The sequence below is a fragment of the Cyanistes caeruleus genome, chromosome 4 (assembly GCF_971803275.1).
Source record: "Cyanistes caeruleus chromosome 4, bCyaCae1.hap1.1, whole genome shotgun sequence".
NCBI lineage: Eukaryota > Metazoa > Chordata > Aves > Passeriformes > Paridae > Cyanistes > Cyanistes caeruleus.
In genome coordinates, this window is record NC_141704.1 from 62,794,236 (window position 1) to 62,820,555 (window position 26,320).

The following is a 26,320-nucleotide window of genomic DNA, read 5'->3' on the forward strand; positions in this document are numbered from 1 at the left end:
AGTTAACCCTACACATTCAGGGCACCAACAGGGTACCAACAGAGTGACACCAAAAAAGACTGAAGCTGTCTGGACACATTCTGTGCAAAATGCCCACACTGACTATGTGCAGGAAGAAATTTTAAGACATTTTAAGGTGTTTTCAGTAGGGCTGTTTTTCATATGATTTGAATAGTCCAAAGGGCTACATTGTGTTATCAAGTCTAAATTGCACTTGGATAAACTGAAGTGATAGGTGGAAACCAGATAAAGGAAGCTACAGGCTGCCTTTGTCAGAATTGTCTGAAAGGGTTGTAAATGCTGTCAGGTCCAGACACCTTCAATTATGCAAAACTTGAAGTAGGTTTTAAATAATAAAATTGGTACTGGTGTACTTTTATTGGCATAGGGTTCAAGAAAAAAGAAGACCTGGGGACTATGAGGACTGCAGCTAACCACAAAGAGAGGGGAGGAGAGGTGTGGCTGAGGTTGGTGTGGACAGGAGTGACAGGGGAAAGCTACTGATAGATCTGAAAGGCGGATCCTGCATGTGTTGGTGGGGATGTGTACAAAAGGGAATGGAAGCATCTCTCCCAATTAGGGATATGGCTTAATCATCTTTCTCCCTCTCTCTGCTGATCAGAAATCTGGAGGTCTCCTGGTTAACAAAAGGATGGGCTGATCCACTTTCACTGCCCACAGCACACGAGCTGCTCTCTGGAGAAACTCACAGCCTGCTTGTGCTGTGGATGTCCACAGATATCTCACTGACTCTGGACCTGCTCATTTATAAATAGACAAAGGTACTTAGCCTTAGGGTCTTGGACACCTCTCCAAGACCTACAGATAAGGTATAATTGTTTTGTACATCTCTAGGGCTTGCACCTCTCGTTCTCTCCCTCACTTGAAAAAGAGCACAAGGACTTTCAGAGGTGTTGAGTAAAGGAGGAGAGATGTAGCAGCTATAAAGTGCCTGATTTTACATCCTCTAACAACTCTCTGGCTCTGATCTGCCTCAACATCAGTAAGAAGTGTCAGTCAGTGGGAGAACTTCACTTCCTCAGCTTCAGAAGACAAACACATGTTTAGGAATTTTAAATTGACTTCCTTATTCATATTACTTGGTATTTCTATTGCTATCTAAAACCAGGATCATCACATTCCAGAGCTTGAAATGGAGAGATTAGGAACTGCATACAACCCTAATATTTACCACATGTCATTTTATACATTTACTAAAGAAGGAGTGTCTGTTATACTATTTGTTGCTGGTCAGCAGAAATTCACCTTTATGCTAGAACTGGCCTCCGTTCACTAAGCAAATAAATACCATAAATATAACTTAGGGGGCATTTAGAAATTAATTCAAAACAAAGTGTTATCTACTCACTTAAAACCAAATGGTGGCAAAATGCCCAGTACAAAAGGTACACCTCTAGATTTATGTCTCAAAAATTAATACGCATTAATTTTGCATTAAGGTGCATGATACCGGCTGGCTCCACCATTTTTCTGCTGTACTTCTCTTTCACATTCCATCAAGAAAGCAACCAAAGAAACTGAAAAATAGCTTGGAGATTTGAATCCACCTTCATCAGATGAGAGTTATGTAGCCACTGCTTGTTCTGCTGCCAGATAATGAGGGTAGACCTGTGCTGCTGAATTTTCCCTGTTGTCGGGATAAATCACTTTACAAGCTTAAATAAAAGAAATAGATGTACTAACTCTGTAAGATGTTTGCACAAATAATAAATATTTATTTGACCATCTCTCTGACTTTAGGAATAAAAGAAAATCTAGATTACTTTTACATATATTAATTTCATATATTCATATATTCGTTTCCCCATTCTAAAGCAATGTCTTTCATAGATGTGTGTGGCTTCTGCATATGCATTTAAAGAAGTCTTGCACATAATTATTTCATTTCTCTTTAGCCATTAACAATTGTTGCAAAGTTACATTATTGCAGCTGGTAACATTTAATATTTTTATTTCTATCCTAAAACCCACCTATTTTTCCATCAGTCATAGTAATGAAAAATCCAGATCCTGTCATCCACACATAAACACACTGCTCCAAATAAATTTAGTATTATTTCCAATTTTCTAAGTACAAAACACAGGACTGAGCCTAGAGTTACATTCATGCAAGAAAAAAAGGAATATTTTTAAATTAGTGTAAGGATTTGAGGGAAAATTCTGAATACACTTGAAACCATAAAGAAATATGAGGCTGTATTTTGATATTTATACTTGCTGTCTGTATTTTATTTTCTTGTAAGGAGAATTTTAGGAATTTGACTGTAATCCAATATGCAGAAATGAAATGCATGTCCTTTCTCTTCCATTAACTTTTTTTTTTTATCCCTCAGCCAGCTCCATTTTCTTTCTCTTTGTATAATAATGATAACAGAGTGGTACAAGTGTAAGAAATAAGGTTCTGAACATGCAGAAAACTGAGGGCAATTTTTGAATAGCAGCCGGAATTCCAGGTTTGTAATGCTGGCACTAATTAGCTCAATTTTGCATTTAACTTGTTGGTCTTCAGAAGCATTTTCATTTATTCAGAAAAAAAATACAAACTCATGAAGTTGTTACTGAGCTGACAGCAGGAGAGAATTTTGAAGAAGTTTGCTGGTTGAAGAAATTATGCATTCAGGTAGGTAAATGACGTGTCTCTGCTGTGAATGGAAGTTTCTAGAGCTGGCTGCGTGGAAGCCAGTGAGTCAACAAATTGAATAATAACAAAAATAAATCACAGAAGCCCCCATATTACACCTTAATCACACAATTTATTATGGCAAGATAACTCTGGAAAAAGACAGACAGACAATGTGAAATATTAATCCTGGGGAGCTGGATAACATCTAGAAAGTCCTAATGTAGATCCATGAATTTCAAGATTGATATGGATGTTGGCCCAGCAGTCTTTAAAGGTTTTTAGCCTTGTTAATCTGGATTGGATCCTGATTTCTCAATAACGTAAAACAAGGATCATTATTTCAGCTAAATTACATCATAGTTTTTGTGATGTGATTGCATATAAGACATTACTCCTTAATTAATTCTAAAAGTTAGAAAGGTGTTGAAAGCCTTACCCAAGACTTTTAGGGCTGAAAATGATCATTCATTAGTGGTGACAGGGAAAACACTCCACTCTGCATCAGTGAACTTTTGGCATTTTCTTGTATACTGTGGGGGCCGGGGAACCCGCTGGCTCCTGGTTCCGGGGTCTCCCCTGGAGGCAAGACACCTTTCACTCAGAGAGAGACAATGTATCACTCCCAGGGATCTTTGAGTTAGATATGTTAAACTGCTGTGCCCTATTGGTGTTCCCCCCTGCTGTCCCAACCCGATACATGTAACTCAGGCTCCCCCCGCCCCTCTCCTCCCCTATAAATATCCCGGGTTTTCTCCTGTTCGGGAGATTAGCTCCCTTCGCCAAAGCTCTGCCTGAATAAAGGTTTGTGCTTAGCGGAATGCTGGACCAGGTTTCTCGTCCCTGCTTCCCGTGTCGCCTGCCCGCTGCCGCTGAGCCGAGCTGGAATCACTCGCCTGCCCGAAGCCGCTCACACACGCTTCGGCCCAGACCTGTTCAGGGCTGCCTCGCTAGAGAAGTCGCGGCCCTCTGGCCCCTCCGTCGCCGCGGCAGTATAGTCTGCAGGAAAAAAAAAAGCACTTGTTAATGAAAACAAAAACTGACCTAGGTAGAGCAATGGTTGGATTTGGAATGACTGTTATCTTACTGCTTATTTAGGTGGAAATTTTGCACTTAACACCCACTCAAAGATCTTGCAGTGGCAGTTACCCCACCGATCTTTTAACTCCATTTATTTTATTGAAGTTGACACTTATTTCTTCTCTGTGTGACCAGGGACAGGACCCAAAGGAACGGCTGGAGCTGCATCAGGGGAAGGTTAGGGTGAGTATCAGGGAAAGGTTCTTCCCCCAGAGGGTGCTGGAGCACTGAACAGGCTCCCCAGGGAATGGTCACAGCCCCAAGGCTGACAGAGCTCCAGATGATACACAGGGTGGGGTTGTTGGGGTGTTTCTTTTGAGGAAAAAACTTGAATGCACAAAATAGCTCCTGGACTTGGCGTTTAAATGGATTTTTATATTCTATAAATATAGATTAATAAATGGAAGCAGTATCTAATAACCAGTCAGAAGGGGTTAATTGGTTTGATTCAACCTAATGTTCCTTCCCAATTTCAGACACCTGTTAGAGAAAAAGGGCTCTTAAACCTGCAGATTACAACCATGAATATGTCAACTCCGAGAGGAGCTGAGCTGGCCTAAAAATCAAGCTAGTTTCTAGACTCATGGAAAGACTTCTAGCATCATCAAGTCCAACCATCAACCTAGCACCACCACGTTTGTCAGTAAACCATGTCCTCATGTGCCACATCCACATGTTTTTGGACCATTCCAAGGATGCTGATTCCACTTCCTTGGGCAGCCCATTCCTGTTCTAGTACTTGAGAAGCTGTTCAATGAAAAAAGAGCTTGTATTATCTCATCTGAATCACCCTGCTGTAATTTCAAGCCACTTCCTCTTGTCCTGCCATTTCTTCCCTGGGAAAAGAGACGGCCCCCACCTGGCTACAACCTCCTTTTATGGGTGTTTAGAGAGCACCAAGACCATCCTGAGTTTCATTTTCTCCAGACTAATATAGAAAAGGCTTCTCCGGCCTTCTCATGGGAGACCCATACTCTTCACCAGCTTCATTGTCCTTCTTTGTGTAGCAGTGTGGGTAGATGGTGAATGCTGCCACCTTCCCAAAAGCATCTCCTGGTGAAGGTGTTCAGGCAGGCACACAAGCAGTTACACAGTCCACACACACACCAAGCACAGCTTTCAGTGAAGAGTCAGGAAGGATCTTTTGTATGGAGTTCCAACAGGGTTTATCAATCCACACATCAAAGGGGTCCCAGGACAAAAGACAAAACTGAGTGGAGAGCCTAGGTTATATAAAGGTAAAATGGGGTGCATCAAAGGGGCAGGGTCTAATGGGAACAGGCAAAAGTGGTGCAGGGGCGGGGATAGGGACAGGAACAACGAATAGGAAATCAGGGGCAGAGGATAGCACCAAACTGGGGCCAATGGGGATTGAGAGAAGGGAGAACATTCTAGGGAAGATCCATATAGGGTAAACAGGGGCTGAACAGGAATTACATCAACTTGATAAACCCATGGGGGAATTAATTTAGCAATACATTAACATATAATTGTGAAGACCTGTGGGAGAGAGGCCTTCCCTCACCTCAACCTCAGGAGGTGTTATTTGTTGCCTCCTTTCCAGGATTGGGGTATGGGGATTTTAGTCATAGGCTTTTGGGACTCCACATCTTTGGATGCAGTCCAGCCTCTTTGGACATGCTCCAGGCAGCAATTCCCAGGGTAATTCTGTCACAGACAATGCACATGCAGACTGTGCCAGTCCTGGTTTGTGTGCTGTGTTAGCCCAGCAAGATCCTGATCACACCTCGGGTCTCTGAGAGCAGAGGGTATTTTAGCCCCTGGAGCTGGACAACCAGTAGCCCATTCCTCATGGCATTCTGCTGCCCAAACCTGCAGTCATCCTCCCCCTTTGTCCCTGCTTGTTGCAAGAGTTATGGTGGAAATAAATTCCAAAGAGACTGGGACCCATTGAGTCTTCTGCACTGTATGTTGTAAATCTTTCTATGTTCTAATACCTTCTCTTAGGATGATAGTGTGCATGGAAAATTCAGGTAAGATGAATGATGGTTTTTAGTCATTTATATTTCAGCACCTCCGATAAGGGCGTAGAAAAAACAGGGTAGGTTGACGCATGGCTGTTCCCATTTGGAAAAAGTTGCTTTTCTAAATCAGCAGTGAGACATAGAGTATAACTGGCAATAATTAGCTATCAGGTAAGGAATGGCCGGAGTGACTTCTCTGTCCTTTGGAATGAAGACTTCAAGCATAACTAGATGGAAAATACAGCTGTGTGCAACAGGCTGTTGATACTTGATTGGGCGCAACTGGATGAAATTACAAGGTAATTGTAGACTTGTGGTTTGACTACAGTGGCTATGGAGCTATTTTGTACCTTTTAGTCTAAAGCAAAATGCTGTCTCCAAAGATGGGAGGAGTTATGAGCTGTGTTCCATCCCAGGAAAAGGGCTGGACAGCTGTACAACATCTGTTTTGAAAGCTTCCTTAAGAGTCACAAAAAACAGGGGTTTTTTTTCACTCTGTCTAAAATATTGTGTGGCAGAGAATCCTGATTTATTCTTGTTTTGTTCTGAGCTACATCCCAACTCTGTCAGAGAGGACAAGTATGCACTAAGAATTCTCTTTCTTGTTTAAGGCATCTATGCCTGAAGAGTTCATGTAACACAAGAATGTATTTTAAAAACATATTAAAGTATTAACAAATGTATTAAAGTTCCTAACAAGAGAGAAGAAACAAAAACTTTGCAGGATATTACCCAGCCACTGGATGACACAAAGGCAGAGAACTGACAGGAAACTTGTGCTTCACTTAGCCAGTCTGGATCTGGCCTGAGTTTTGCTTGCTGTTCCCATCACAAATCACAGAATGCTGTTACAAGTACCAACCAAGTAACTTCCCTTTGGACTTTGGAATTAATTTGTCTGTCCAGGAGTGAATGCTTTGGACAAGATTGAGCTGTATTGGAGCTAGCTGGGAAGGAGTCAGCTTTCTTCCTGGTGCTTCCCAGCTCCTCTCTATCATCTCCTGATTTTCCTGTAGCAATTTACAGCTCATATCTAATAACTTCAGATTGAGACACCTTAAACAACTTTGAAATCAGGGATAACCTTAAGATGTAGTTGTGTCCAGGGGATGCCGAATTTAAAGGCAGTGTGTGGACCAACAGGATAGCATTTGCCATCAGACTTTTCTCTGTTTAGTGATGCTCCACATGTTGTAGATCTCTGAAAAATCCATCAAAATGCTTTTCTTTCTGGACTTTTTCTGGTTCCCCATAGGATATTTTAGCTTAATATTGCACATGTGCTTCAAAATATTTCTGTCCAGTTACACTGACAAATCAAAACAAGTTGAAATAATTTCCAGCCACCAATGAAGGTCCTAGTGCCACTTGAAGTGCTTGTGCACCAGTAATAGCAGAGTGACTCATTAGTTTTTGTAATTAATTCCTGGGCCAATAAGCCAATAAAGATTAGCAGAAAATAAATCAGGCCTACATGGCCTGTCCTCTCTCTCTGGATTCCCAGGAATGCCTCTAGGCAACCCTGCCCTGACAGATGAGAGAGAGGGCTTACCTGGCTGAGCCCACCTGCATGCACACAGTATCAGATTTTTAGACCAATGAAGGTTTTAATCCTTCGATTTTCCTTTCTGACCACTTGTCCCGCTGCCTCCCATTCATGTCCTCATTCTGTGTGTGTTCACGCCCCAGAGGTGTCGTCATGTGCAGCTGCAGGGCAGGACCTGGAGAGATAGCAGTGACCTGAGTGGTGGCACTGGCCTGCCATCATCTGCCAGGGCAGGGCTCTGCTGGCTGCAGTGGCGCTGTTGTGATTAGCTCTGATTAGCTGTTTCAGTTGTAGATGTAGCATGAAACATCCACAGGCGATGACTTATGTTAAGAGGGATGGAGGGACTGAGAGCACTCAGATGCTGCAGGGAAGCCCTACCAGGAAGAGAACTTCTGTTGGAAGTGTACACGGATCCAGTACAGCCCCTTTCAGTAAAGTAGCTGTGGCTAACTCACACTCCCTGATAGCTAGGACCTGCTCACTAAGGCAGAGTCTTGATGTGTTGTGGGCAGCCCTACACCCATCCTGCCACTGAGTTTCTTTAGAGCTACACAGAAACCCAGGGTGAGGTTCCTAAATTCTCAGCATCCAGACACTGGATGAATGACACTGGACCCAAATGGTCCAAGCACTCGTGCTGCATCCAACATTTTGCAGGCGGTTTCTATTAAATAGCCATTGGCCATAAACTTAGACAAGACACTTCATTTGTAACATTAAAATAAATAGGGATTTCACTGAAACATTTCAAGGGAAATTCTACTCCCAGGTGCATCAGGTGAAGTTAGATGCTTTGTCATTTAGGGACGTATGGGTTCATCAGACCTGGAACAATGATGAACTGGAGGCATTTCAGATCTTGGCCACGTCAGTTTTACCACTCCATTCATTACCACAACACTGAAATATTTCACAGCTTTAGGATATTTCAAAAAAAGGAGAAGCCTGATGCTTGAGAGTGCTAGCTAAAACTACTCAGAACTCTGTGGATATGCACCCAAATTTTTACCTGTGCAAACAAAACGTGGCTTTGCCTGCATATTTCCACAATATCACAATGTGTTTTCAGCATGTGCTGCCTGAGAGGGATTTGGAGGGGAACAGAGTGGCCTCAGCTGAGAAATCTTCAGCTGAAGATGTACATGGTACTGCCATTTATCAAGCAAAGAAGAGAATGGTGAGTCTGAATTGGAGCTTGCAGGGCAGAGGCAGGAACAGAACAGACAAAATTTTAAAGTCATTAAAAAATAAATTTCTTATCAGACAAGGTTATAGATGGTAGAAGGTAAGCCAGATATAGAGACAGGAGGAGCTGGACTGAAGCAGGGTCCAGCTGCCCAGCTACGTTTGGCTCAAATAATGAAGAATCCCCAAAATCTAAGTTTGGCACTGCTCCCCAGCAAGACACACCTGTGAAACCTGTTGGTAATGTGTGCAGTCCATTAGTATGGATAGCAGAGACCAGGACAAGGGGAACTTGGCACTGGGAAAAGCTCCTCAGAGTCTGGTACAGAGAACAGGCAGTAGGTACTGCAGTCCTGGTGTGTCTATATATACATGTTTACGTACACACACACAGAGATATACATTGATAAAGAGGAAAATCAAACTTAGATGGAAAGTTCGGCACTGTCTTCTTTAAACTTGTGCTCTCTTTGTACAATGCAGTTATAACAATATATTTTATGGCAATGTAGTTGGCATGGTTTTAATAATAGCTTTTTCCTGGAAGATGCTGAATATTCTCTTGTTCCTTAAGTTGTTGAATTTCAGGATACTGCTCCCTTGCAGGGATAAGCCTTATTTTCCAACTACAAGTAGCATTTGGGGACAAAATTCAGTTTCATTTCCCCTGGACTGCCATTACACATATAAAATATAAGATGCTACAAAAAGCAACTGAAATGAGCTAAAAGAACTGGAATTTTTCTGGCTACTGTATTGCTTCTGTTTTACACCTTAGCAATTTCTGTTGTGAATGATTAATTCAGGTCCAAGTTGTTAGATGAGGAAAATGCACTGATTCAAAATGTAGCAGGAATGCAGGAGGAAATGAAAGAGAATAAGCATGGTAAATATGCAAAACATTTTTACAATGAGATCACTTCTGCCAGGTCAAGGCAGTAAAGTTTTACTGGCTTGTGCTACATGCCTATAACCAGAATGATGACTCACAAAATCAGCCTCGGAAATCTCTGTATACAGATTAAAATGCACATTCAGAATAACACAGGAACTGGATATTTTATGTCTTTGGACATAGTTTGTATACCTGAAGTAACCAAAGTGAAATCTGCTGACAGAGATAGATTTTTGAGTATTCACACCTTAAGGTATGAAGCAGTGGCTTAGGTGTTCAGCCTGGGGCCAGGAGGAAAATGTTGAGCTCCTCTGAGAGATTCCCTAATTCCTATCTGAGCGCCAATATCCAAGTGTTTCTTGTACCCCCACTGACTCCCTGGAAAGAATCCCTATCACCTCTCATTCTTAACAATAGGGAACATCTTTCCAGAGCATATTTTCCATGATTTTCAACCCCTCCTGGCTCTGCATGGGTGGAAATCAGAGTTTACTGATGGCAAAAGCAATGTTTTGCAAGTGATAACTCTTTAAGGACAACTTTACAGGTGAGAAGGTCACTTCTCTTTCAGGCTGAGAAAGGAAATGGGGGTGGGAATCAATTTTACATTGCTGGTTTTTCTGGAGATTGGATTAGAAATAAGCAAGCAGAGAATCTGGTAAGTGTCCATACTCATTGTGAGCAATCTTGGCTGCTCAGGTGTTTATCAGAACAATATGTCTATTTATTAACTTCTCACTGGGGCTTGTGGCAGTACATCTGAGAATCAGCTCCTCTGACCAAACCCAAGTTGTTATTTATGATAAAAAAGAACGTTAGTAAAGCTGGAAAATTCCCAAAGCATTGCTTCATTTTAAACCAAGATTTCCAAGGAGTTTTTTGAGTTGAAGATATTGAAGGGCCTTGGCTGAATATGTTTAAGGAGTCTTTCAATAGGAATAATGAAGCCACTGGATTTTTGAAGAAAAGAATTTAAGAAAAGAGTAGATTAATTTGAGGCCATTGAAAGGAAAATTGAAAATTCTAAACATTCTAAAATGTTTTCGTTCGTAACTGAGCTATTTATTTTACCGTGATACATTCACATTGCTTAAGGTCACATTAAACAAAAGTGAAGCTTTCTGTTTGAAAAATATTAATGATAATTTCCACAGATTCAAATTAAAACAAAAACATTTGAAAACAAATAATTAATGGAGAGCTGCGTCTTTCCAGAAAGTGACTTTTGTATTGATAAATCTGCATATTTTATGGAAATATTTAAAAATCTTCAACCACTTTTAGTCACGAAGCACACGGGATTAAAAGCAATGTTAAATATCTATATAATACATCTATTTAAATATCTGTTTTCATTTGGGGACTTTTGTTGCTTATACTCTTCTTATGGAGACATATAACATCTTAAGAAATGATTGTGCCTCTAAATATCTCTGTTTTTAAGATTCCTCAGGCTGAAATCAGAAAATCTTCAAGACACTGGTTCCAAGCACTTTGAATCAATTTGTACTTTTGCAGTTTCAAGCTGTTGTATAGTTGATAAAATAAAACAAAACAAAATTTCATTCACATAAAATAAGACATTGTTTTTCTAATAATCAAAATTATTTTAAGATGCAGCTTTTTTCCTTGGAAGATAAGAATAGTTTCCAACAAAATATAACTTAAAGAATAATCACATTAAGCATATTTTAAGCCATCATGTAATGTTCATTCTCGTTATTTTTCACAATTACATTTTGACCATTACCTCATATCTTTATCTGGAGAGCCAATAAATTACAAATGGGATGGATTTTTCATGACGCAGCATTTTGGTTATTTATTAAGTTAGCTTTAATATTTCAGTTGCCTTTATCAACTGCCTGAAAAAAAAAAAATCAGTATCTTATAGGGCATTGTGGCAAAGTATATAAGCATGAGGTTTGTGCTGCTCAGTCTCAATTTGTCACTTTGAACCACCTGACTAAGAAGTGACTTTTAAATCTTTCTCCTATCCCTGTTATCTGATTTGCAGGAACCCAAGACTTAAGCAACCATGTCCAACTCCGGCGAGCCAGAGCTCCTGCACACATTTAAGGGGATTCCCTTTACCACCAGGTCTTCTCCAGAACTTTTAAAATCCTTGGATACTTTTGATGCTAGAGAAGATGATGTCCTTTTGGTTTCCTATCCCAAATCTGGTAAGTTCTAGTTTTCAATGTTGCAAGAACTCTTAATTTTGTGTTTCATGTTCCCTGCTTAAACTACTTGGGAAATGTCTGTGTGAAAGAAACAGTAGAGGATGTTTAAGTATGTGAATATATTATTCTGTCAGTAAAAATTCATATTACAAGAAACATGGGTAATTTCCCTACATTTTGGTTCTGTAATTGAAAACAATCTCAGGTGTTCTCATGTTGTAAAGCAAGTATATATTCCTAACCTGTAAGTAAAATCTGTACTTGAAAGATTTTCTTGAGGACTTTCTACATTCAATTATGAGCAAGTCAAGAACTGTATGAAGTTATTTGTGTGACTCTTGACTGTAGATTTATTAATTTCTTATCCCCTCTCTTGCACAGAGGAGCATACACCTAGGGGGAGCTCAATCAGTACTTTCAGAAATAAAACAGACTCAAATTATTGTAAGGAAAAAAAACCCAAACAAACAGGTTATTCTAAAATAAATTATAAAAGCAATATAGATACCTCTCAGCTGATAGCAGTTTGTCTAATGGGATGGGTTTGGTACCAATATTAACACTTCTCTCTGAGTTACATTGTAATTCAGATATAGCTCTAATTTTTTTTCAGTGTTTATATATTTGGAGTCAATGGGATTATGTAGTCATGTAAAGTTTCTTGAATCTGGAGGATTAGAAATATAACTTGTTTATTATTAGCAAGGTGTTTCTGTATGAAAAATGCATGTTTCACAGTAATAAATATTCATCCTTTTTCATTGTTGTTGTTGTTCTGTTTTCTTAAAATTACTCTTCCTTAGGCACTCACTGGCTTGCAGGAGTTATAACAAAGCTTTACAATACTCAAGTCACAATAACATCTCCCATTGAATTTGGAGACATTTCCCGACTGGAGGAGCTGAATAAACTCTCATCAAAGAGAATCATCCCAACACATTTAGACTACAACATGTTGCCTCCAAATTTTAAGAATAAAAAATGCAAGGTAAGGCTAAAATGATATCAAAGCAGTAAAATATGTAGAAAGTCTGCTAGGAATCTGTTTTGTCCTGCTGATCCTTAGTAATTTTTGAACAATTTGCAGTTGTTAGAAGTGTTTTGCTGTGAATTTTGAAGACACAGCTGACCAGCAGTGGAAGGCACATGAATAGAGACTTGGACTAGGGATTAGGTTATGCTCCTGCCCCACTGGTCCCATGGGGTGACTTCTACACCAGGCACTACACAAAATAGGACATCAACATCTTTCAATCAGAAATCTCTCATTAGTAATGGGGGTATACTCATGACCCCATTTCCTACTGTCTTAGAAAATCCTGGATACTCACAGGCTGCTCTGGGATTAAAGGTACTCTGACCCTCCTGCTGGAGCTTTCTGAAGAGACCATAAAGGTATTGGGCAAACAGAGGAGAAATGAAATGTGGGAGTCAGATTCAGAGCACAGTTTTGAGTTCACAGAATCACAGAATTACCTGGATTGGAGGAAACTTTAAAGACAATCTTGTTTCAACCCCCATGCCATGGGCAGGGACACCTGCTAAACCAGTTCCTCCCATGCTAATGTGGAAGATCTTTAAAAAAATAAACTCTGGGTCTCAGATTTTATATTCAAAGTCAAAAATTTCAGGATCACTCAGATCCAGACTTTTGGAACACAGCTGTTTTGAATGAAAGGCCAAAATTTACATTTTGCAGCTACCCTTTGAATGTTAATTAGCTTTCAGATGTGAAAGATATGAGATAATGTACTGACTCAAAGTTAAAGTTAACACAGGCTCTTTCATAAAACATAAACATTACCCATCTCTGTCCACATGGAATTGTTTACTAATCACCATGGACTCCTTACTAAGAAGAGATTTCTAATTTAATGGCATAGTCACTGAAGGAGGAATCCTAAAGGGGTTTTGGCACTGAAAACTGCCTATGACAATGCTCTATTTACACACAGAGCTCCTCTAAAATAAAGGGAGGATATTATTGTTAGTAACTACATTTTCTTCACTTATAGATGATCTACATTAGCAGAAATCCAAAAGACACTGCAGTTTCCATGTTTCATTACTACAGAGATAACCCAAACCTTCCTACTGTAGACACCTGGACTGCTTTCTTTGACCTGTTCTTAAAAGGCAATGGTAAGGGTAAATGTTTTCTCTTTGTAGCTCATGTCAGTTTATTATGCACAGAAAGACTTAAGAAATTTGGATGGTGTGAAAACTCCTTATTGAACTCCTTATTCATATGGGGTTGGTGGACATACATCTTAATGCCAAGCTAAACAACAGCAAATAATAGGATGCTCTCTTCAGCCCTGCAAGGAGTCATTCTGAGAAAGAGCTGCATCTATCCAGCACAGCTCTTTGCAGGTTTTTACTGCTCTTTGCTGCTCTGGGAAAGCTGGGCTGTGGCTGCTGACAGAGCACATGAGGGGACTGTGACCAGGTTGCAGGGACAGCTGTGACTGCAGGTCTGGTGTCTTCTCCAGGCTGGGAGACAGCTTTCTTAAGCCCTTTTGCACACACTCTCTCTGATGTGTTTTCTCAGAAATGGGGTCCAAAGACCAAGGACAAGAGGGAGATGTTTTTGAAGTGGTGGGATGGCAGCTGGCAACAGGACCTTGTTCACGTTGTCCACTCCCATGTTTAGTGTTTTATTACTCCTTTGAGGACATATGTCACCATAGTGATGATAACAGCAATAATGATTGATCACCTTGAAAACTCTGAAAGAAAAGTGCCGCTGCAGTCATCACAGGCTCACATCAGAGCTCCAAGAGTCAATTTTTTTACTGCCTCCTCCAGGCTCTTTCTCAGATCTAGTGTTTTCACAGGAGCTGTTTTCTTGCTCCTGGCATTTTCAGAAGCTTCCACAGTCCAGAGCAGCCCTAAGGCCCGTGCTTCAGTGATTTGCAGGATCTTGGCTTGTTTAGAATCAACTCTGAACATACAATAGGGAAAAAAAGAAAAGAGAATTCTATTCAAGGCCAGGCTGGATGGGGCTCTGAGCAACTTGCTCTGGTGGAAGGTGTCCCTGCCCATAGCAGGGGGGTTGGAACTAAATGATCTTAAAAGTCCCATCCAATCTGAAGCATTCTATGATTCAATGATTAAATTTTAAAATTATCTCCTATTTCCCCATAACTTACTAGCCACCTTCTGTTTCCCAAGTGCTTATGTGTGGCATAGATAGATAACTATGTTGGTTACAAGAGAAATTTAGGTAAGAGATGATGTGGAGGGAAAGGTGGTAATTTTTGCTCCTAGTAGGAGCATTTCAAGGTTGTGCTGCTTGATCCAAATCCTGAAGTACTCTTGCAGAGTTAATATCAGTTCAAAATAAGGGTTAGGACACACGGGGACAACTGTAATGAATTCTCGGGAGTCTCCAAGACTCTCCTGAAGCCACCAGAACTGTGCTATCACTGGCCTCATCCCCAGAGTACCTGGCCAGCAGAGCACAGTTTAATTGCACACTGTGGAGAACACATGCCTTGCACTTAGAAACTGCTTCATGTGCTGGAGAGGGATACAGACTGGAGCATTCAGCTTATTTATAGCTATTAATTATAATTTATACTTAATTGCAACTCACAGTTTGTGATTAAAATTATGCCCATTACAAGATTAGAATTTTCTGGTGGTGGTGATTATAAAGCAAAGTCATAGTTCTGGGGAATGCTGGCTGAGCTTTCTCTGCTCAAGCCTCTTTTCATTGCCCTGCAAGAGGCAGGCATCTTGCAGGGCAATGCATCTTGCCTTTGAAAGGGAGAGGTCAGAATTTTGGTTTTTAAAAGAAAGCTGAAATTTAGCTGTGTTCCCATGGTTCACCAAATGGAGCATTCAGACAAAACAAGTCAGCTACAAACCCTTTTATCTGTGTCACTGGCTGGATGAGGCATCTGCATGAGTTAAGTAATTCTTCTTCAGTGTTTAAAGATTATACAGCTTCCCTTCTGCTGGGATGAAAGAGTGGTAAAAACAGTGTGCTCCATTTACCAGACTGTTCATATTCTGCTGAGGTGATCATATCTCTGCAAGCACAGACATGCAGTCAGTTATCTGTGAAATGTTCAGATCTTGTTAGGCTGCTACATTTTACTTCATTATTGGCCTTTCCTTAGATCAATAGCCTGCTTCCACAACAGAATCATATGGCAGAATAGTATCTGGTAGGAAAACAAATTCCAGCAAGAATGGAACCTCTTTAGAAGTTACTTTTGTGAATTTGTGACGCTTGACACAAAGAGCTGCCTCTGTTTTAGAGGAATATGGGATGTATTTTATGAAGGGATCATTCCCCTAAATGTGTGAGGTAGCATCACAGCTATTTCAGAATAATGTTTATCTGGATATATTTTACATGGGTTTTCCTTTCAGTTGTTTGTGGATCCTGGTTTGATCATTTCCTAAGCTGGGAAGAACATAAAGATGAAAAAAACATCTTCTTTTTGTTCTATGAAGACATGAAGAAGGTAAATATACTCTCTGTTCTGGTGCAGAAGGCATTACTTGTAAATTAGCATCACTAAAATATCAAAGAGAAAGTTAAAATGAAAAGGGAGAAGGAAGGAAAATGTGAATATGTACCTTTGGGTGTAGTTTTCATGTGTATGGAATTTCGTATTAAGTAAATAATTCTGACTATACAAGTTACATAAATATCAAATCTTGTGAGAGTCACATTCCTTAGATGCAAAATGGGACTCAGACAATTTTCCTCAGGCTCAGGCAGAATTTAAGGTTCTTTTTTTTTGTCATGTGTGAAGACCAACCAAAGACATCTATTGAGGGCCACACGTTAATTTGCTATGTCTGACATTTCAGATGAAATTTTCAAAACATGATGTAAGACAACAGAACTAACCACATTTGGGACTTGTGTTCCCAATAATAAAGAAAATTAGAGGCTGGAGAGGTAGGGAAAACTTTTCTAGTCTTAAAAAGGAAAAAGTAAAATATCAACATACCTTAGCTTTCAGAGAATGGAATTTTTAGGTGAATAGAAAACACTTTCTAGTGTCTCCATGAAAATAGATTTGTTCATTTTTTGGGGAAAAAATAATTCAACTATTAGGAATATAAACAAACCATTTGGGATGCCAAGTCACTTGTCAGATTTCAAATATAGCACGTCCAATGAAATAAGCTACTTGGAATAGACTTTGAGAATTCCTTTATTTCCAGGGAAATAATTCTGAGAGACAACATTTTATCTGAACTGGGAGGTAAAACATTGACAATGTGACTGTGTGTGATATGACATACTCTGTACTTATTAATTTCTGTGAGTATGGCTATGAGGAGAATCAGGTTTACTGTACCTGTCATCTGCACAATCTAATGACATATTTAGCTTTGCTTGAAAGCAAATAAATGTGTGACAAACTCATTATGTAATAAAAGGGATCATTTTCAAATCAGCTAAAAGTCTGATAATCAGCCCAGAAACATAAAAGCTGTATTTTTCTTATACTTCAGGATCTCCCTAAGGTTGTAAAGAAAATTACTTTGTTCCTGAGTTTAAGCGTCAGTGACAATGATATACAAGACATCTGCAAGAAGTCCTCATTCTCAGAGATGAAGAATGACACAGAAAAGGAGAACAGTGATCCCAGCCACACCGTGTGTGCTCTGACATCCAACAGGAAACTGATTTTTCGAAAAGGTAAATTCCTTTATGCGTCATACAGAAGAAAGAGTGGGAATCTAAACAAAGACCAGAGTGCAGGTCTTTCCTGGAGCCTTTCGGCCAGCCCTGGGAAGTGATGACAAGATTCTTTGATCTGAAGCCTTCTTAAGATTTCTTAAGAAGAAAGATTTCTTCTGAAGATTTCTTCCTAACTTCTCTGGCTGCAAATTCAGACTTGTACTAGAGAAGCACAGATGAGTCTGAAGTACAGCCTGACTATTGCTCCGTGGGAGCTGTTGAGCCAAAAGGAAAGGTTCACCCACCATTACTCTGTATCTGTCTTTTATCTGAAAGTTGACCATTTCAGTGTTTTACATTAAGTTTTTACGTGAACATGTCTCTCTGGTATCACCTGCCAAGGTCACTTAGTTGAATAGAATATGAAAGGGCCAGACATATTCCTTCTGAATGAGACTGCTCTTATCACCCCTTATCTTACCAAAATATTCTTGAGGAAGGAATATGCCGACAACAACAACAAAAGAATGATCATAGGTAACTTCCAGACCTTGAAAAATTTTCTACAGTTCTCAGCTCAGATGTGATTTTGAAATACCCTCAGGAGCTGTTTTTTCGCTCCTGGCATTTCAGAAGCGTCCACTGGTTTACAAGTTACTGGATAACAAGTAAATCAAACCCACTGTTTTTACACAGATTTTTATTATTTTGATTCAGTTAATTTTTGAACAACAATTGAGGGTTTAAAACTAAGAATTGTTTCAGTTAATAAACAGAGAAATGCTACCTTCCATTAATTCATGATGGTTTTATAAGTCAGCAGAAACAAATGGCAACATACAATCTGTCCATAAAAAAGAAACATATAAACAAGATGTATTTTTCTAAGTCAGTGAACTTTGACAAAGATATAATGAATTTGGAAAAATCCCAACATTTTCACTTCTATGTAGTTCCTATGCAAATCCCAGATGTTTAGCTAGTTTCAGCCAGTTTACAGAAGATTTTTATATATTTAATGCTTCAGGCTCTCTTTTCCTGTCCTTTGTGACTGAATACTATTTTAGTCAGAAAATGGGATGACTACTTTAGTCAGGTTTGGGATGCAGGGTCTTTAGAGCATGCTTATGGGTGGAGACTATAAGCATTGTCTCATAAAAATGTATTGGTTTAAAGAACCATTTCTTTTTTGCTTAAACTAGGTAACAGTTGAAACACTTTTCTGATCACCAGTGTCCATGGCCACCTCAAAGTATATAACTGCCCACTTACATAGCTGGACATCTCATCCATAAAAAATCCTAGAGATCAGAAGCAGGGGTGAGGTGGGTTTTAATTTGTCAGGCCATTCTGGGCTCCTTTTTTAGCAATCTTTTGCCAGTGGCTTTTAGGCTACCACTCATTTAATAAGTTTAGATGATGACTACAATTACCTGTAAAGGTCCCTTCCCACCCAAACTGTTTCATGAATCTATGATTTTTTAGACTATTTACAAGACCATGTAGTAGAGAAACTGTTTCGGGTGACAGGACAAGGGGGAATGGCTTCACACTGACAGAAAGTGGGTTTAGATTGGATATAAGGAAGAAATTGCTTCCCGTGAGGGTGCTGAGGTCCTGTCATAGGTTGTTCAGAGCAGCTTTTGCTGCCCCATCCCTGGCAGCATTCAAAGCCAGGTTGGATGGGGCTCTGGGCAACCTGGGATAGTGGAAGGTGTTCCTGCTCTGGCAGGGGGGGGTTGAACTGGATGATATTTAAGGTCCTTTCCAACCCAAACCAGTCTATGATTCTATCATTTCCTCTATTGACTGTGAGAAAACCCAGGCAGAGACTTTCAACTACAGTACGCTAAGGCATGGCAAGATGTCCCTCTGCCCAGATGACTGGGAGCTGTAACTCCACCTTGGAAAGCTGCTTTTCTTCCTCCACCACTTGTGTTGCTGGCACTAATCAACTCTGAGGATGAGGGTTCATCAGCCTTTATGGTGATGATCCAGCACCTTCCACCAGTGTCTCACTAGAACAATTCTGATCCTGACCCACCACAGTGACTATGGTTAAGAAAATATTAATAATCTGCATCAACTGCAGCATTAACAAAATCAGGATGGTTTATAAATAATTTTCTGCTCCACATATTGTTCACTTCACTGTTCTTTCTGTTCCTGCTTTCCTAGGTGCTGTTGGTGATTGGAAGAACTACTTCACTCCAAAGCAGAATATTAGGTTTCAGGAGATATTTAATGAGAAAATGAAATTCAGCAAGATGGCAGACAGTTTCATCTATGAATTCTGAGTCCACATGAAGAATAATATCTAGTTATCAACAAACATGCACCAACCAATTGGTGGGAAATTCTGAATGGGTGCTCCCATCAGTTTATGTTTCCAACTGGAAGGTTTGTAAACATGGGGTTTTTGAAAACAGGAAAGTTCTGACACAGTGCCAGAGCTAAACTTAGTTCTCAGAGGGCAAGGTGTACATGGCTTCACAGAGTCAGGTGTGACCTGACCCATTGTTTGACAACCGAATCTACTTCATAATTTATTTATTTTCTTTGCTCCAAGGGGATATGAACAGACTTAGTAAACCTGAATTAGAAATTTTACCCCAGATAATATGAAGAGAAAAACAAAAAACAAACTTGCAAGAAACTGAATATATAAGAAATCTAAAAACACATCATAAGAAAACTCCAGACTTGCTCCTTCTGTGATACACCATGATTTGGGAGTGCCTATCTTACTGGACATTGTTTTTGATAATTAAGTTGAAAACTGCATTTGAAGATCTGAAGTCTGTTTACAAAAATGTTTCTTTTTTTAATTTTCTTTTTTTTTTTTTCCAACAGTATATAGTTCTTTGATGTAACTTATTTCTGGATTAGGTACCATAGAGTCTTTGTGTTTTAAATGCAACTGATACAAATCCAAATAAATTTCAGCACCACACAATGAGCAACTGTAAATGCGTTCATTTTCCATTTGATTTTCTTTGTGCAAAATGCTTGTTTTGGTGAGAACTATTTTACTTCCTGCTTCTTGAGCAACAGAACCAATCCACAGTGCAGAGACAGTGTGGTGGTTTTAGTTCTACCTAGAGTCACCAGGGTACTTACTCATTTCTTGCTATGAGATATGGATTAGGAGAAGGGCAAAACAGGCTCAAAACTTCAAAGGAACAAAGAAAGTTTATTAACAGAACTACAAGAATAAGAAACCAGAATAAAACCTTCAGAAACCTTTTCTCCCCTTGCCCCCCCTACCTTTTCCTTTCCCAACTGACACCATAGAGACAAAACCTGGGATGTTAAAGCAGTACCAATTATACAATAGTCTTTTCATCAGTCTCTATGGGAGAGGAGTTTTCTCTTGTCATTCCATGGAGAGTTCTCCACAAGAAAAACTTTCCTGTGGCTTTTCATTTCCATGTCTGGCAGCCTCCCAGAAGAAACTCTGCTGTCATGTTTTCCTTCCATTTTCACATCACTCTAAGGTGTGTTCATGGGCCATGAACTCAAGGGGTATTATTTTAAGGATGAGTTATTCAAAGGCAATGGTTCTCTTCATCTGTTTCTATGATCATCTCTGGGAACAGAGGTTTTCTCCTTTTCTCCCTTGGGGCAAAGGGTCTTCATCAACTCTCATTTCTCTATCTCTGTTCCAGCATCTCATGGGATTACAGCTACTCCACTGTCTGCTTAGCTTCATCAATGGATACCTTTGCTCAGATTCAGAGTTTGAATAGCTCATTCCCCCCCAATATTCTTTCATGAATTAAAGGAATCATTCAAAACATTATTGGCCCTCTCCATGGCCTTCCCAAAAGAATATTTCAGCTTATTACAGCTCATTCTCCTTCTATCTGAGGCTGACTCCTTCCTTTACTGACCCTGATGTTTCACGTTGTCTCTTTACATATTGATCATTTTCACTTTCCTCTCTCTGTAGAGGGAATTAAGTCTGCAGGTCTCATCTGGGTAGTGAAAAGGTTAAATCTTGCCCAGATATTGTGGATGCTCATGTGATCTCTGCTGGGGCAGCAGCTGGGGCAGTTTGTGATGGAAGATTTTTCAGTGGCTGTGCTAGGGGAGGGTGGCGAGCATCTCAGCAGCTGTGCTAGCACTCAGAGGCAGCATGCTGTGGGCCGACAGCTTCCCCTCCCCCTACTTGGCAGTTTTCTGGTGAAACCTAGCAGTGGCAGAATTTCCACTGAGCCAGGGGCTGGCCTAACCTGGCAGCACCACTGTACAGGGTTCAGCAGGCTTCCCGAGGGGGCTCAGCCCCTCTGGAAAGGGGCTCCTGACACCCCACAGTCGAGTCCCCTGCTCAAGAGCTGCTGGGCTCTGGCCCAGGCCCCCTCCTTCCCAGGCTGCATAGGCCGCAGGGGAGAGGGCCAGCCACACCAGAGCTCTGTTACCTTTCAAGGCCGGAAAGAAAAAGGTCCAAAGTTCCTGGGTTTCGGGTTTAAAAGGTGATAGTCACAAAGTGATCTCACTTTTCAGTGGTCCAAAATGCTGTCAGTTCTCAGAAATGGCCAGCTATTGGCCTGATCTCAAGCAGAGAAGAAACTCGCAGCAGCCTCTTTCAGATAAATCACTTCTGTGGATGTTTCCCACTTTTTTTCCTAAATGCCGAACTATCACAGAGAGCTTAATTCAAACAGCACTTATTTATTTACTCTGCCCTGATAAAATAGATTTTCCAATTGTCAGTGTTGTCTGTGTCCATATCCCAGGGACTGTTCTACCCAACACAGTTCCAAGGCAGAACACAGTTCCTATGTGTCCTCTGTGTTTGCTGCTGTGTTGCTCCTGAGGTACAGCCTTGTTTCATCAACACTAATCTCCCTCTAGCCACACACTTCACACTCGCCAGGCAGCCCTTTCATACCTGCTCTGTGCAAGCTAGCATCTAGCTAATTAAATAAAAATAAAATAAAAATATATAAATAAAAACCTGCTGATTTTGCACCTACACAAAGACACAGAAGTTATGGTGCTGAGGAGAGCAGGAGAAAAGCCTGTGTGCAGTCCTTTGCCATTTACCAATTCAAAACAGTCTGAGGGAGATGATGCCCTGCTCTATGCAAAGAACCATTTGATGTGTTACTTTGCTCTTCTGACATTAAAATCAGTCACTCTTCCCCCAAAATGCCACTGTTGCCCTCCTTTCAGGTGTTGTTCTTCCACTATTAATAAGTGGCAAGAGATCAGCTAATAAAAATAATTGAACATTTCACTTAGAGACTTATTTTTTTCTGGCCCTTTGAGTACGTGAAAAAAGCCAGAGGGTCCTTGGGGAAGTGAGGTTTGCAAGCAAGTTTAGCAGCACTAAGACTGCTGTAAGCAGCATTTGCACCACACAATGTATGCACATGCAAAAAGTATCATTAATGCCAACATCACATTCACAGTTCACACATGGAACTGTGTGTGAAGGGACAGAATGAGGACTTGTCTTGTGCATCAAGGTAAGGTTGGTAAACAGCTCAAACCTACCCATCAGCCAGGGAGGTAACACTGTGCTGCTCAAAGTACAGTTAGCTCCTGAGCTACTTCAGGGGATGTGGAATTAATTAGTTTACAGCATTGCCTACTGGCTAAATTGAGGATTTACCTAAATTAAAATTAACACAAAAGAAGGTTTAGCAGGACTTAATCAGCAGGTGAATGAAACAGAACTAGGCCATGTGTCTCTGTGCTATCCAAGCTCTGACACCAATGACAGCAGCCTAATTGCAGCAGCCTTAGGCTCAAGTTCTCTTCCTCCTCAGCAGGAGCAGCAGTAGAGGCATTGCAAGGCACAGGTCCAATTTGCTCTCCACATTGCCATGCACTGCCTGCAACTTTACCCCCAAATCCTCTGAAACCTCTTGACTTCCATAATAACTCAAATGTGTGCTTTCTTTGAACAAAGTGCTCAAAGTGTTGATATACTGATGTGGTGAGTCAGGACTAGGGCCTCTTTGTGAGTTACCACAACTACTGCCCCAGGTCCTTTAAGAGGCAGCATTCAGAGAATGGAATTGATCCAAAGGTAAATCATAATAAATATATTCAGGAAAACTTAGAAGTTCATTAAGTGAAATGAATGGGAGTGTTTTATATTTTTCTAAATTGGATGTGAGGGGAATGAGGAGTGGCTGAGGGCACTCAGTGTGTTTGGCTGGAGAAGAGCAGACTGAGGTCAGAGCTCACAGCATTTCTGCAACTTCCTCATGAGGGAAAGAGGAGGGACAGGTCCTGATCTCTGCTCTTTGTGACCAGGGACAGGACCCAGGGAACGGCTGGAGCTGTCAGGGGAGGGTTAGCGTGGATATCAGGAAAAGGTTCTTCCCCCTGAGGATGCTGGGGCACTGAACGGGCTCCCCAGGGAATAGTCACGGCCCCAAGGCTGCCAGAGCTCCAGGAGCGTTTGGACAGAGCTCTCAGGGATGCACAGGGTGGGATTGTTGGCATGTCTGTGCAGGGCCAGGAGGTGGACTGATCCTGATGGATCCCTTTAAACTCAGCTTATTCTGTGATTCTGAGGTACTTCATCCCTTTTCAAGCTTTTGTGGACTGTTATTCTATTACCTTTTCCTGATTAATAGAAAAACTTCCACTGGGCCTCATTGCTCAGAAGAATCGGTGAGTGGTGACAGATCCCCTCCCAACTTGAGACTGAACTGCTGTGGACAAAATGTAAACATGAAAAAAAAGTTGGGACAGTAAAAACAAAATCCTACATGGATTTTGTATGAATTCCTACATCCATAAACAGGTGTGCAACTCTATCCTCAGTTAAAAGTGACATCCCTGAAAAGACTATCTCCTTGTTTAATACAAGAGTAGCTATAACTAGTCCAGATACATTCCAGTTTAGGCCAGAAACTTATCTGCAAAGCATGTAAACAATCAGGAAAAATGTGGTACTTTCCAGAATGTTCTCCAAACCTCTGAGTACATTTTGGCCAAAAACTTTTACAGCAATTTACTGTGAGGATCTCTGACTACTAATGATAGAAGATATATAGATAGTAGTAAATAGTATTTATATATAGTATATATGTATAGGTAGTAGTCAGACTACTGCCTATTACTAATAATGACCACTGATTCATGTGATGTTCCTAATCCAATATACATAATTCTGTGTGTACTTTTGCCCTATTTTCATTGATTTTCCAACATTACATTTGTCCTATTGATAATAGTAATGCCATGTCCTGCTGCTCACTGTGTCAGAGCTACACATTGACATGGAATGAACCACTAACACACATTGCAAAATAAAGATAAAATGCAGTTGGGTATTTCCTACACAAGAAATAGGAGGAAGACTCTAAGGTTCAGAACAACTGTATCAAGGGTCAGACTCATGAAGCATGTGGCCAAGGCCTTTTTTAAGTGTTCTGAGGTTCATTAAATGTCTGTAACCTATGTCCAACCTTGGAAATCCACGAGCTGCAAATGTGCTGAGGCCATAGAAAAACTGGAAAGCACCACCAAATACAACATGGTAAATTTATATTCCTCAGGCACCTGATTTTGCTCACTGCTAGATTCTTCAGTGGCCTTTCCACAGCTTCCTGTCCTTAATTTTACATATTTTAATACAACTCCCTTCAGTCCAAAGTGAAGAATCCTTCTTCCGAAGTGAAGAATTCTGAATTGGCTACTGCTGCCACTGAACCTGATTCCTTTCTTCATCCATTTTATTCTCCCATAAACCTTTGGAATGCTACAGACTTTTCAACACAAACAAAACATGTAGTATTCAAGACATATACAAACCACTGAATTATACAGTGGATTAATTATTTTTATCCTATTTGCTATTTGTTCTTTTTCTAATAATTCCTTTTTCAACTGCTAGCACACACTCCAAACCACTAGATACTTATCTGAGTTATAACTGCTCCATGAAAATGGATATTTTAATTAGGATTGTTTTTCAGTTAAGTTCAGCTAATTTTATATGTATCTTCTCAGTTTCACCAGTCCCTCTATTTACTAAACTGAATAATTCGTTATCATTACCTTCACACTGCTCACTGCTCATTTGCTTTCATGTCTCCCCCAGAGCAGGGGGCTTGCTCTATTAAACCAGAGCCACATCCATAAACATATCTAGTATCAGACATGGGGATAGACCAGCCTGTCTCAGAATGAAACAAGCCCACCATCCAAAGATTTTTTTCAGACAACTGTATTACTGGTAAGTTTTTCTAACCCATTTATGCATCAGGTTCACACATAATGGTGTTTTTTCTTCTGTACAGCATTACTACTCTTGTAATGGTAACAGTTAGGAAGATTGGTCCTGCTGGCTGGAACTAGACTCATGTAGACTTATTTCTGGAAAAAGCAAATAGTGTTTTAATACCACACTAACAGAAAAAAAATATAATTAAAACAAAAAAACCTTCCTCCCCCCAGGCTCTGGAAAAAATAGTTACCTAAAATGTATTTAAAAGTTTAAAAGGTTTCAAAGTCTTAAAAACTTGAAATCTGCAAGTATTAAAACATATGATGACTTCAAAGGGCTGAGATATATGTGATTCATATTGATTTGAAAGGACTTGAGGCCAGAATTTGTTGCATTACCTAACAGGAGCTGGAGAGGAAGATAAACTGAATAGAAGAAAGAGCAGATAAAAATAAATAAATGGAGTCAGAAGTAGGTGAAGGTGTGCATGTGATTAATTTGGGCATTAAATCTGTCCACCTTTGCCATCATAAATCGTTTGTGTGGCACATGAACTTGGGAGTGTATGATTTGCAGTGCAGAAATTCAGCACAAGACAGCCCATAACCATTCTCTGCTAAAAGACTAGAGAAATCTGTTTATTTAAAATAAAATTTGAGGTAATCAGCTATTTTTTGTAATAGCTTATTACAAATATTTACATAAGTTCCTTTTTTTTTTCCTTTTCACATAATCATGACTGAACAGCCCACGTTACCTAAGATCTTCTTTAGAATACTTTAGGTTAATTAAAGCAAAGAAACCAAGCACTCACATGGCCAAAAGATGATCTCAAAATTAGCTTAGAATTACAAAAGTGACCACTGAAAGATACTCTGAATGAGTAATGCCCCTCTAATCAAAGGCAGTTGTAATGTCACATGTACTGGAGCAGGCCTTGGAAAAATATTCTACA

At 40.1% G+C, this 26,320-nt stretch overlaps 1 protein-coding gene and 1 long non-coding RNA gene across 6 annotated transcripts; one reads left to right on the forward strand and one right to left on the reverse strand.

The window, feature by feature from the left end:
* The first annotated feature begins 1,460 nt into the window (after positions 1 to 1,460).
* Positions 1,461 to 20,141, forward strand: LOC111929494 (sulfotransferase 6B1-like). 5 transcript variants are annotated; one of them, XM_086885234.1, is made up of 8 exons: positions 1,461 to 2,474; positions 3,857 to 3,904; positions 11,353 to 11,518; positions 12,322 to 12,506; positions 13,534 to 13,660; positions 15,902 to 15,996; positions 17,003 to 17,189; positions 19,350 to 20,141. In XM_086885234.1, exons 3-8 carry the CDS (start codon positions 11,374 to 11,376, stop codon positions 19,466 to 19,468), a joined length of 858 nt encoding a protein of 285 aa, XP_086741360.1. In that variant the 5' UTR covers positions 1,461 to 2,474; positions 3,857 to 3,904; positions 11,353 to 11,373; the 3' UTR covers positions 19,469 to 20,141. The 5 variants fall into 5 exon arrangements, with proteins under 5 accessions (XP_086741360.1, XP_086741361.1, XP_086741362.1 ...); XM_086885235.1 differs by lacking the exon at positions 1,461 to 2,474 and adding an exon at positions 3,401 to 3,445; XM_086885236.1 differs by lacking the exons at positions 1,461 to 2,474; positions 3,857 to 3,904 and adding an exon at positions 5,034 to 5,715.
* LOC111930060 (uncharacterized) lies at positions 1,709 to 5,000 on the reverse strand. The gene is made up of 2 exons (XR_002865021.2): positions 4,581 to 5,000; positions 1,709 to 3,640 (listed from the first exon to the last, which is right to left on the reverse strand). It is a non-coding gene; the product is annotated as an uncharacterized LOC111930060 (long non-coding RNA).
* Positions 20,142 to 26,320: the final 6,179 nt, after the last annotated feature.

Excerpts from the sequence above, each read along its gene's own strand:
- LOC111929494 (XM_086885234.1), top strand. The coding sequence starts at position 11,374 with ATGTCCAACTCCGGCGAGCCAGAGCTCCTGCACACATTTAAGGGGATT. Across the intron at positions 12,507-13,533 it reads TTAAGAATAAAAAATGCAAG|ATGATCTACATTAGCAGAAA; the intron begins GTAAGGCTAAAA and ends CTTCACTTATAG. Across the intron at positions 17,190-19,349 it reads GAAACTGATTTTTCGAAAAG|GTGCTGTTGGTGATTGGAAG; the intron begins GTAAATTCCTTT and ends CTGCTTTCCTAG.